Genomic DNA, 12935 nt, shown 5'->3' with positions numbered 1-12935 from the left:
TCTCTCTCTTGCTCTCTCTCTCTCTCTCACACACACACACACACACACACACACACACACACACACACACACACACACACACACACCTGCTTAATACTGTCATTCCACTTGCTTTGATGGTGCTAGTAGGTGTGTTTGACAGGAAACAGGGGCCGGGTCGAGGCATGTGGTAACACACTAGCACACGCACAGCATACATATGGAAGAAGCAGGAGAAAGACGCTGTTCTCAGTTGCGGTTGGCAGCCATACCTCGACGGAGCTTTCGAGCATGTGGGCGTGCTCACACGCATGCGACTGTACGGTGTCAAAGTGTCTGTGTGTGGCTTCACTGTTTGCAGCTGCGGGGATCAAGCCTGAACTGGGAGCTGGATGTGGGTAAACTGTGATTTGGCTATCTCCCTTCCTGGAGGAGATAAATCCTAGCCATGCTGGTGTGTCAGCCACTCAGTAATTACTTCATCCTGTCACGACTGTCTGAGAATGCAAGCCAGTGGGAACTTGCACTGTCGCTCTTTCATTGACACATGGGAAAAACACTGAGCATCCCTTTTATACGGCTCAGTGTCGGCTTAAGAGTGTTAGTCATCAGATAAGCAGATCCAGAGGAATTGAATTGAGTTCAAAAATGATACATCTGTAGATTTACTGCCTTTTTTTTCCACAGCTTCAGTTTAATTTGTTTTAATGTGTTTGGCCTTCTATCATAATGCTGAGTTTAATAGTGTAATTCTGCTCCGTCTGATGTCAAATTGAAAATTCAATTTAAAGTAAATCAGGTTCTTGTGAGCTGAATGTAAGCAGGGAAAAGAGCAAATCCTTAGACTTGCAATATCAAATCTTTCACTAGATGTCATCATAGCCTCAGCTGCTTTGAAGCTCGTTGCCAGAAACATTTTGTGTGGTCTGATCCGGCCTGGAAGTGTTGGATACAGCCCAATTTATCCGTAACACGACACTCTGATTCAACCTGATCATAAATAACCTATGCAGATGACTTGCACCTGTACGCACTTGCTGAATATTTGTGCAGAAATTGCTATATCATAATATCAATCATGTGTAATTATTGTGTACTTCCCTGACCTGAATAGACAGTGATTTCCTGTCTGTACATGCTCTAAAGCGGAATAGAAGTCAGTAGGATAAATCTGCAGGACTTAAAGCGTTGGTTAGTGGCTGCTAGGTGTTTATGTTTACTTACGACTTAATTGGTCCCAGCTTGTTATGGCCTGGAATGCTTTGATTATAGCCATTTAGAGAGGAAGAGTGGCGTTTGGATATCTTTTGACACAGGAAGTGCAAGCAAGAGAATGTCATTCATTCTTCCCCTCCTGCTCTCCATTTGAGAAAAGAGGAGAGAGAGGAGAAAAAATGACAGAGGGGCACAGGGAGGAGCTGACAGGGCTACGGCAAACACAAAGAATGGCTGCGGCAGTGCACTCCTGCCGCCCCCCCCACCCCCACCCCGCCCCCCATACCCCCACCCCCACCCACCCCACTCTGCAGAGAGAACACATACAACAGTTTCCTGTGAAAATCAAGAAATCTGTGGTTCACTTTTGAGGATTACTTTCCCAAAATGTCAAGATGTAACAGAGCCCATCTGGCGTGTCACATCAGGTGGACAGGGTCTGCTCTGTCAGGTGGGGCCAGTCCATCTCCTCCCTTTTTTCAGTTTTTTTTTTTCAGTTTTTTTTTTTTTTTTGTTGTTTTTTCTTTGCTCTTCCTGTCTGTGTTTTGGCATCAGAGAGAGCAAAGGAAAAGCAAAGCCCCGAAAGGATTTCCTCAGCGTTGACTGTGGATGATCCTCATGGCTCCCGCATGCTGAAGCTGGGCAGGGCCAGCAAACTCAAAGCCCTGGGGGAATGAAAACCTAAGAGGGGTTGGGATATAGATTTAAATCTCCTGGAGGAGATGGGAGTTTTTTTTTTTTTTTGTTTAGTTTTTTTCTCGAGGGGAGAAAAACATGTGTTTTGCTGTGTTCTTTTAGCAAAATATTGAAAGTTTTGAGACTTTTCTTGACAGCTAAATTGTGTGGTTGAGAGTTCATTTCGCTTTCACTGATCTGGAGGGGAGGGAGGACGTTGGAGTAACTCTGAGGAATGGTGCATGGCTGTAAGTGGGTGGTTTGGGCTGTGCAGTGTGGGAGGCCAGGCCCCAGTGCAAATTAAAGACTTCTCTGTGAAAGTCCCAGACTCAGCTACAGTATGTGTGTGTGTGTGTGTGTGTGTGTGTGTGTGTGTGTGTGTGTGTGTGTGTGTGTGTGTGTGTGTGTGTGTGTGTGTGTGTGTGTGTGTGTGTGTGTCTGAGTGACTGAGCCTGTGTGCAAGTGGCAGGCGGGGAAGAGACCTAGCCCTCCTTCTTTTTTCTTTTTTTTTTTTTAACTAGTCATTAAAAATAAGCCACAACTCACCCCCGGTACACACTGAGAGACAGCGAGAGGGAGAGAAAGAATGCATCTCCTCTTTCTCCTCCCTTTCTTTGAGCTTTGCTGCTTCACTAACCAAGTAAAACGGGGAGGAAAGGGTGGGGGGGTGTTCAAGGGGACTGATTCCACTCAGAGGTTTTTAAGAGGCACACTCAGACCCCTCCCCCGTGTTAAGAGTAGCAGGAGTTTTTTTTTTTGTTTTTTTTTTCTGTTCAGGAGGGAGAGAGAGAAAGAGATGAATGGGGAAAGGAATGCAGGAGACAGACGAGTGCTCTCGGCAGGAGAGTGGGAATGTTGGAGAGACCATTGTTTCTCCCCCACAAGATTCTGCAGGGAGTGGATGTAAACACACAGGAAGAGAGGGAAGAGGTGTGAAAAATCACACCTGAGAGACGGATAGAGCTCCGGGTCATCTTCTCAGATAGTTCGATTTATCCCGATACGTGCTGCCCGCTACTTTGGACACACACACACAGATGTGCATACATGCAGCCAGTGCCTATAGCTGCCATCTCGTCTTTCCCTCCGCACCCCTCCTCTCCTTCAACAGGATGTATAGGGTCAGAGGGTCAGGACTGGAAACCACAAAAGACAGTAGGCGTCAGTATAGCCTGGTTCTTGTTCCAAATCCCCCTTTAGCCCCCTGTTGTACCTCCTACCTTTCTGACCCCCCCACCCCCTTTTTTCTCTCATTTTCCTCCTTCTCTCTCTCTCTCTTTAACTTTCCATCTCCGTCTCTCCGTCCGTCCTCCCCCGCCTGCCCCATCCCTCCTCTTATATAGGAGACGCAGAAGGCCTGACGTTTGGTTTTGGGCCCAGATGGCTTTAGCATGCCTCTGGCGGTGGATTAAGCCGCCAGTGTCTCCTTTCCCCCCTCCATGTGCAAGTGGTCAGGACAAAGAACGTCAAACAGGGGGAAAGAAGGAAGGAATGCAGGACTGTGAAACAACACCCGACGCTGATGTTTCACGGCATTCCTGGAAGAGTAAACTCAAAAACGCTTGTAAAAACTGCCATCCAGCTTTCTGCTACTTTTTGTGCCCAGTCATTTCATGAATCAAGTTATGACTTTTGGAGTTAATCCCCCCCGAGAGCTTGTAGCAAAGAAAAGAAGAAGTGAACTTTTGACCACATTCTGCTGCATTTATATGTAAATAGCAGCTGCAGCAAGCAGTGATCCTTCATGTAATGACATGACATCGGCATTGTGTTTCAGCCCTCTCAGTTGAGGCTGGTTCTTGTGTGTGTATGTGTGTCAGCCTCTTGTCTTTTTGTCCGTCTGACCGTGTGTTTGCTATTTTGTCCCAGCGTCCATTACTCCCCAGGCTTGCGGTTATGTTTCCCTGTACTCGGCTGTAACTCCACAGACTTTCAGTTCTTGTGGACAGTCTGTCATGTTTTATCAGGGAGCTGTGTTTAAACACTTGGAGACAGTGTGGTGGCAACATTGCTGTGTTGTTGTGGGTATTTTTAGTTTACCAGACACTGGACTAAGTGGCCTGTATTATCCACTTAGCAACACAAAATGCCACCATGAAGAGCCTGTCCTCTCTTCTTCTTTCACACTGTCTTTATCTCTGTGAGCTTGACTTTAACAAGTTCTTTAGTCAGAGATTTATTTACACCTAGTCACTGCTCGATCACAAATCCAGTTTCATTTAATGACTGACTGATCCTCTCCAGTTACATGATTCTGTTTTTAAGTATGCGGCGACTTGTTACAGTCGACTATGCTGTCATTGCCAGCACATGCGATGTGTCACTCTGCACAGCGAGCCAGTCTACTCTTATAGTCTCAGTCAGCCGGTGAGCAATACTGTGGGAAATGAGTGCAGTGAAAGCATGCGTGACATGTGTGGGTGTGTTAGCTTTAGCGTCAGGGCTAATACTCAGGGTTTATGCCCCACGAAGCAGATGGAATGTACAGGAACTGAAGGAAACAGCACAAAAAACTTATCCCATGCCCTCTCCCCCTTTTTTTTCCTCTCCTCCTTTACTCACTTTTCTTTCTATTATTCTTTCTTTATCTCTCTCCCTCTCCCCTTATGTCGAGTTACCATGCTCTCTCTTTCAGCCCCCTGCAGGCAGGTCTTTTGGACAGAAACAAAAGACTGATTTGTCTCTTCATGTGGTTGTGGACTAGTCAGGGTAAAGCCCTTGCCAAGGAGCAGGGGAGAACAATGGAAACGGCCTGGAGCCGTCACAGGGCAGGTCTAATGAGAAAACCCCCTTCATGTAAGAAAAGTCTTCAGGAGATTAGCCCGCATGCTACAGTACTGTACTGAGGGGAACTTTGGGATTACATATTTATACCAAATCCTGGATAATTGTACCTGCAATACATGTCATCTAACTGGTTTCTACACTGTTGATGATAGGAATTACACTGTTGTTAAAATAAATGTTAGTTATTTTAATATTTTAGAGGAATATAAAAGAATCAGTTGCATATTTCAAGAGTGATGTCACCCCACCCTCCCATAGGTAAACCTCAGAACACTAGATGTCCAAGGCAGAGGGAGTATTGATGCTAATGTGAGCATTAAAAAGAATGTTTTGAACTTTCAATTTTTATTTCCCCCGCCCCTTTCATTTGTAGCTCTCAGCATGTCTCTCCCTGCCTGTCACTGACTGACAGAACGAGGAGAGCGTTGGGCCATAAAAGAGGAATGCAGGTAACCGGGCTCTCTATTTGAACTTGGAACACAGGAAAGTGGGTTAAGTGAAGTGAATCTATTGCCTAACAGGGAGCAGCTGCCTGCCAGATTTAGCGGCGGCTGACAGTTGTAAACACACTCTTATCTAGTGATTCAGGAGACGCAGGCCTGCCAGAGCAGTTACCCACTGTTGACACGGGTTTCTGTCAAAAGGGGCACACTGAGCACACAGCTTTGTTGATAGCACTGTTGGCCTGAGGACACCGGAGGCATATTTAACAAATGTTTTGTACTGATATGCATGCTTATGTTTAACTTATGACAAGAAATCAATTTAAATGCAGCAGTTAGTGCAGGATGTTTACAACTCTGGCACCATTTGCACTGAAAACTCCCTCACCAAAAAGCACTCACACATGCTAAATATACCTCTTTAAAAGCCACTCACAGACTGCTACTCTTGTTCACATTTACACTCGCAGGCGCACACAGTGAGCTATTGTGTCTGAGAGAGTTCAGGCATCTGGAAAGCAGAAACCCTCTCTGGTGACCTCTGACCTCTGGCGGTCGAGAGTCGCAGACTGACATGAGGGTCTCAGTGAGACGTTCAGGTGACTCAGAGGGCTGTCAGAGGCCTATTAAAGCACTATTGTATGTGGTGTATGCAGGGTTTGTTGTGTCTCTGCAACATTAGCTGATCAACAGTGATAAGTGATGAGCAACAAACTATCTTAGCTTATTTTAACACATCAAAACATTTTGAAACTCAAGGCCTTTTGTAATTCTTTTTTTACAGTGACTTAAAGTTGTCTAACTGGAGGCCATGTTAAGTCGTTTAGGACGTGTCTTATATTTTTGCACTGTTGTTCACAAGAGCAGTACACACCATGTGTCACACGGTGTAAAACTTACAGGTTATTGTCATCTAATGACCCTGTCCCAGAAATCCAGTGACAAGCCTTTTGACAAGGATCCAAGACAAACTGGTTGGTAGAGTTCAGCATTCACCCGCACAAAGCTGCCGCTTCAGGGCTAGAAACATAATTAGATATGCATTTGCAACCATTCACTTCTTTTGTCTATGCAGAGAGCCTGTTGTTTGTTTGATTCAGTTATGCTGCGACCTATTATTCCTGCTGTGTTTTCTTGTTGGCTGGTGTTTAGGTGAGTGTCAGTGCAGCTGCAGTGTACCCTGTCAAGGTAAACAAATGGCCAACAGAAGCTCCCCCCTGCTTGCTGCTGGTAAAACGCCAAGCCTCCCAGCAAACTTCATGTTGCTATGTGTCGCCATGGTGATGCAATCACAAAGGACTCCAGCTGGTTCTCTGTGCTTGTGTGTGTGTGTGATAGAGAGAGAGAGAGAGAGACGGACAAATGGACAGGGAGCGGGCAGACGGAGCCAGGCAGTAACTCTGATTTACCCTCGTCCCTCCTCCTCCTCCTCCTCAGACTTGTTCAGCTCTTCTTCTCTGTTCACTATTCTCTGCCCTCTCCCCTCTGGCAGACCCTCATCCCAAACACAGCGCAGCTGGGCTCAGCTGTCAATGTTCCCCCATACCGACCGCCCCCTTTCCTGGCCTTTGTATTTGTTTGGATGGTGGTGGATTTGCCCTTGGCCCCCGCGCGGGGGAGCTCGTTCCTGTTAGCTAGCCTCTTAGACCAAACCGTCTGCTCTTTGAAGTGGCCTATCACACAGATACACAGATTGGAGATTACATGGCAGCCGCCTGCCTTCAATCTGTCCAGTAACATGAACACAGTGGTTAAATAAAGGAAACAGCGTACACCTATGCAGACACACAAATGGGACACAGTGATCAGCAGAGCCAAAAAAAATAGATGGCTAAGCAAGTCTGTTTTTGTTCTGAATGCTGGAGAAATGAATGGAGACTTTGCTTTGCCTCAGAGGAGGGAAGAGGGCTTTCTTTGATATTATCAAGGGGGGTGTGCTCTGCCAAGACGAACTGCTATTCACACCAACTTGTCGGCATGGGACTTTTGAAGCATTTGTCAAAAGAGGGATTTGGCAGAGAACCACTAGAGTTTTGTCATTCACAAACTCTCCTCTTCTTTGCGATGACAATACTCTCAGCAGGCTGCACCTACCTCTGAGGGAAGGGAGATGAAATTCCACAACCCCACTCCCATTAAGTGAGGAAGTTACTCCCAGGTTTCTTTGTTGCACAAAAGAGAATATGAGTGTTGCCTCTCCTATTCTGTGATCAAAGCTGCATAAACCTGATATTATAAAGTAAGAGAGAAACTTTTTTTTTTTTTTTTGGTCCTCAGTGTTTATCTGTGGCTGGTGAAGAGAGTTTTCCACATTCCTTCTTAGGGGTCTGATGGACTCCTGCGTCACATTCCTACTTCACTCCGTCCTTGACTGTCTGTGTGTGTGGGAGGTCCGGGGGCAGCGGCGTTGTCTAATGCTTTCATGGCTGCAGGAGGATCAAACTATTTACTTATCATTTCTGTGAAAACTGGAAACTTGGCCCTCGTCTTATCGGGACAGTAGTTTCGCTCAGATGCTTTTCCTTTCGCTATTGTCAGACAGACAAGAGTCAGAAAATTCAGAGTTTTTCTAACAAAGGAACTTTAATCCATTCATTTTAGCTGAAAGTCTGATGACGTCTTTACACCCTCACATAGCAGTCATTGGCATGGGGCAGGTCATTTTTGACAACAACTCCCTATGGACGGAGAGCATATCAGTGGCAGGAAGTCTGTGGTCTCCCTTGATGTGGAGAGGTTGAAACGTTAAGCTGGGTTGTGTCAGTGTTATTTTTATGCCTCTGCAGGCTCGTGTGTGTGCGTGGGCTTGTTCTGACTCCTGAGTGTGTTTACTTAACCTGTCTCGGCATTCAAGACCCCTGTCATTCTCTGGCGTGTCTGGCTCTCGCAGTGACAGCTAGGTGGGACGCGGCGCGTTGTCTCCTGTTTCATACGGCGCTTTATCGAGCGAACGAAGAGGAGCACGTACCCATACAACACAGCACGCGCACACGCACGTACACACAAATGTGACTTTTAGATGACTTCAGGGGATAGAAGCTCTGAAAGGGGGCTGACATTCTATCCTTTGAACCTCCACGGCTGATAGGGGCAAGACCTCGCCCTCTCCCTCTGTGTGAGTGCATGTGTGTGTTCACTGTGTGTTTTTTTTTTTTTGGTTCTCTTGTGGGTCTGTACTTAGTGACCTTTCTGAAGATTAGCCCTGGATGTCGCTCATATTCACTAGACATCTGTGAAAAGTCGAGACACTGGTGCATATCGTGGCATGCTCAGATAATTCCCTGTGGGATGGCTTTGGCAGTAATTCCTACATATGCAGTTTATCTCAAAAGAAACGCATATGACATTTAGCTGCGGAGGGAAACACAGTAAGTCACTTCTTTTGTCTTTCTTGTGGTTTGGTACGCCACCATCAAAGACACTCATATTAGCAGCTGTGATCTCATCTCAACGCAGCACTCATCCCATCCGAGGACTTTCCAGCCTGTCAAAACCTGACTGAAATCTCGACGGGGATCATCCAATCACTGCGGGCGAGGCAGGAGCGAGGTGGGAGGACGGGCGGATGACTCTGACAAACCAAGAGGATGAAGTCAGCCCTCTGTTCACCTCCAATGTGTTTGGGCCTCTCTGTAGCTGTCAGTGAGATGGCAAGACACAAAGCAAACAACATCCCGCTCTAATAGTTTTAGACATGGCTGCTCATGCTGGGTGTGGCCGGCAACAGTTGTCTGCTGCACACTGAGCAGCGATCCCGGCACGGTAGGATGTTTGTCTTTTGAAGGGATTAAAGGGATCCAGGAAACCCGCTGTCCTAGTTTTGCTGCACAGCACAGTGAGGGCGACCTAGTTTTTGATGATAGCACCAGGCCAGGAAGGAGATTCCAAGGCATAATGTAGTTAGGACGTGGCTGATGTTGTCTTTCTTTAGACGGGCTATGCTTTTATTTTTTCTGTCTGTTGGTATGTTACAGACTCACAGACTCAGTTTGTGTGAGAGGCTCCATTGTCTGTGCAGAACCTGTAGCTGTAATCTGAGAGGGAGAGAGCGCAGACAGAGAGAGGGAGAGTGTTACCGAGCAGCACTATGATGCTTTTTTTTTTTTTTTTTTTAAGTATCATCCATTTGCTTGGATTTAACACAAAGCCTTTAGACTGTACTGAGCGCTCCAGCTACAATATCATTAAACGTCTGCGCTTAACTGTAAATATCATTTAAATTGCAACTATGCGAGTACGCATGTAAACAACAGCAAGGGCTATATATGGCAAAGTCAAATTCCTCTCGATGTGTACAGTAAGTGCGTAGAGGGATTAACCATCTAGATCAGTGGGTCAAGTGCCTGACATAATCCTATTACTGGACGAAGCTCTGATTCGTTAAAGTTGGCCCTAATCTACTGTCCATTTTGACTCCAACACAGAGGCCTAAGACCTCTGTGTAAACTGTCAAGGTGTCAGCTGTCACCAGAGTCATGTGGTGACATCATATATTTTTAAGCATAGAAATATATGCTGTTTCCATACTTTCATTCACAAATTTCGACTTAGACATTTCTGCTGTTTCTGCTTATTTTACGTTTGTACCTATTATCTTCTTCATGTTTACTTTTTCTTGGCTGGACTGTAATTATTTGCAGCTGCATCAACCCAGCTGTATCTTGACATTCAGGCTTTAGTATGCAAAAACACGTCCTACATAAAGCAACTCAGTTGTACCTTTCATTCGACCCCCTCCCTGCTTGTTAAACACATGCGTCTGTCAAACTCTACATCCCCAAGCTTGTTATGCAGCATTTTCATTGAAAAATTTCGAGCCAAAGGCAAAATAACCCTGATGACATTCTCGAGTTTTGCAAGCTCCCTCCAAAGCTGCAAATGACATCATGTGTTTTCACAGGCAATGTAGTCCTCCTCATTTTGAGTAAACTGAACTTCATGTGTAAAATTGGTGAAATGCTTCTTTAAAGTTTCGACTTACCTTTTTAATTAATAGATTGAGATTTTTTATTTTTTTTTACTTATTTGTTCCCTCTCTTTCTCTTTTCCTCCACTGCAGTGTCATCATGCATCACCACCTACAAGAAGACACCTCCCCCTGTCCCACCACGCACCACCCCATCCAAACCCTTCATATCCATCACAGCCCAAAGCAGCACAGAGTCTGCCCAGGACGCCTATATGGATGGGGGCTCGGGCCAACGGACGGGCATCAGCTCCCAGCCGGGCCTGTCCAACTCCACGGAGAGCATCGACAGCATGAAGGCCCTGACGGCAGCCATCGAGGCGGCTAACGCTCAGGTGCATGGCCCGGCCAGCCAGCATGTCACAAACAGCACCATCACCATCACTGCCACCGCCACCACCTCCGCCGTCGCGCACGTCTCTGCAGACAGCAAGGCGCAGAGGGAAGCGCTCCGCAAGTGCCTCTCCATAGGGATCCAGGTCTGTGGGTGCACCCGTGGTTCCTGTGGATGTTCTAAAATAAAACCCTGGCATGCTTTCTGACAGTTTCTCCCCCTCCTCTTAGGTGGACCCAGAGGAAGGAGGGCCCACAGAGGAGCAGTCCAAATTCCAGTCGATAGGAATTCAGGTGGAGGATGAGCGATGGTGAGTAGTCAGAGGAAAGAGAGGAGTAGTAGGAGGTTGTAAAAATGAAACTGGATAAGTCTGATGGGAGGGATGAGGCAGAGATAGCATGGACAGGAAGAGGACTTATGGACACAGAGAGAGGTTTGTAGTGTGCAGTGCAAGCTTTCGCCCCCCTGCACTGGCTTCCCGCAGCAGCTGTCCCCAGTTCAGGGGAGGTTGGCGTCAGAGCCCCCTCAGCCAGGGGCCCAAAGTGACAGCTGGGCCAGAGGATGTGGTACAGGGGACGGGGAAGGTGGAGGGGGTGAGTTGACAGCCATCTGTTGCTGCAGTCATTGTGATTCAGGCTACTTTGAGGTTGTGTGTGTTTGTGTATGTGTGGGAGGGAGGGAGAGAGAGAGAGAGAGAGAGAAGGGGAGGGAGTTTTATTGGGTTTGTTTAGTTCTGAGCACTGAGAGACTGCTGTGCTGTCAGCTATAGCCTCTCATTCTGCAACATGTGCCCAGTTTGAGAAGAAGCTGCCTAGTGTGCACGCTGTTTCATTAGCTCACATTGCGCCACACTTATCAAGGCCTCTGCTGGGACACGCAGGCATTTATGGCTTCTTTGTCTGCTTTCGTTCACCCTGTCAAAACAATGACCTTCTGTTTGGTGAAGGAAGTTGACAAATTTAGCCACGGCACTGGTTTTCACACCGCAGCCGAGGCATGCTTCAGGAATTCAAAGAGACATCACCTTTAATCAAAGGTCACAGAGAGGGCTGAGTCCAGAACTTTAAAACACACACTCACGCAGTGTCAGGAAATGTGATGGACTTTCTGAAAGGGGAGGTCTCAGCTGACTGACTAAGCTCCGAGTTCCTGTAGTTGCCAAGCCAAATATTAACTCATCCAGACACCCTCTAGTCTGCTGAGGCTGGGATGTTATGCAGCACTGCAGCCTCTGCATTTCTCTGGTTAATGTTTGGAATAGGTGGGACGGTATTTTTGTTGGTGCATGTTTGATTTTTTTTTTTTTTTTTTTTTACCTGTTGGCATGCACTGTGTGTGTGTGTGTGTGTGTGTGTGTGTGTGTGTGTGTGTGTGTGTGTGTGTGTGTGTGTGTACGTGTACCTGGGAGGTCTGGGCATGCTGGCCCTACATTAGATTTCCAGACAAGTGAGAGTGCCAAACTCCTACGGCCTTGCTTCAGTGCTCAACCTGCCTTATTTGTGTCTGTGTGTGTGTGTGTGAGTGAGAATCTGTGTGTTTATATGCAGCAGTCTCCGGTCATAACCTCACCTTGCTGTTTGAACTCGGATTAACTGAGGGGGAGTAAAAGAGATGAAAACAACAAACAGCATGCCTGTCTTTACACAGACTTCTTTCTGCAGGACTGTACAGATCTATATGAGTTGAGCTTTTAATACATGTCAAATTAAATTATACTGATTTAATGTCTTTTTTTATATAATAGTGCACGTGTAAAATTAGGAAAACATCAAGTATGTAAGCACAAAAAAAACATTTTAAAATGTGATCTCAAAATGTTGGATGGATTGACAGATTCTGTTTTTTAGGGCCTGGGGTTGGTGGTCACCAGATGGCTTTGCAGTCACAGGAGCAGTGGGGCATTGCTCATTGTCCTGTAGTGACTAAACCATATGCACAACCGTCTTGAAAAATCAACTTAAATGACAGCTAGACCTCCCTGTCTTTTTGTTTTTCTCCCAACTGACTGAAGGTTTGTCATTACTGGCAAACAAACAGGAAGGCTTGGGTGCAGGGGCAACTTTTTAAATGTGTATTTGTGGTGCGTAGCAGCACGAGTGGCTGTGTAACACTGTGTTTTCTGTCATTTAACATTCCTCACCTTGTTTTGAGCTTCCATCTACAACCAAATAAGACATCAGGCTGCTTTTGTTTATCGATGCCTCGATATTTCCTCATGGTTGTGATTTGAGTCATGCTTTCTGCGGATGAGAGGAAAAGTAATAAAAGCCTGGAGGTAAAGAGGCCTTCTGAAATCTGTAGCTTATGGAATGCAAGACACCCCCCCCCCCTTTTTTTTTTTTTCTTTTTAACAACTTTCCGTCATGTTGACCACACAAATGAAATGAGAACATGGACTTTCTGCATTTTTACTTGCTCCTTTTCCCACTGACCAGATACCTTCCTCATATTTCTTAGTTTTCCCCCTTCACATTGACTTCCCTGTTGAAATGCCCTTCCTTGTTCTTTTGCCTCCAGTTTATTGATATGTCTGTCT

The 12935-nt window shown here is 46.2% G+C and overlaps 1 protein-coding gene across 5 annotated transcripts in view; it reads left to right on the top strand.

Annotated features, from left to right (window-relative positions):
* The window catches only part of dlgap1b (discs, large (Drosophila) homolog-associated protein 1b), an 88842-nt gene that overhangs the window by 68003 nt on the left and 7904 nt on the right, over nucleotides 1–12935 (top strand). For all 5 annotated transcript variants that reach the window (XM_056364456.1, XM_056364457.1, XM_056364455.1 and 2 more), the window contains 2 exons: nucleotides 10159–10544; nucleotides 10630–10709. In XM_056364456.1, the coding sequence (XP_056220431.1) occupies nucleotides 10159–10544; nucleotides 10630–10709 (466 nt within the window). The remainder of the gene's footprint in view (nucleotides 1–10158; nucleotides 10545–10629; nucleotides 10710–12935) is intronic.

The sequence above is a fragment of the Seriola aureovittata genome, chromosome 20 (genome assembly GCF_021018895.1).
Source record: "Seriola aureovittata isolate HTS-2021-v1 ecotype China chromosome 20, ASM2101889v1, whole genome shotgun sequence".
NCBI classification, from domain to species: domain Eukaryota; kingdom Metazoa; phylum Chordata; class Actinopteri; order Carangiformes; family Carangidae; genus Seriola; species Seriola aureovittata.
This window is presented reverse-complemented; position numbering and strand designations above follow the sequence as displayed.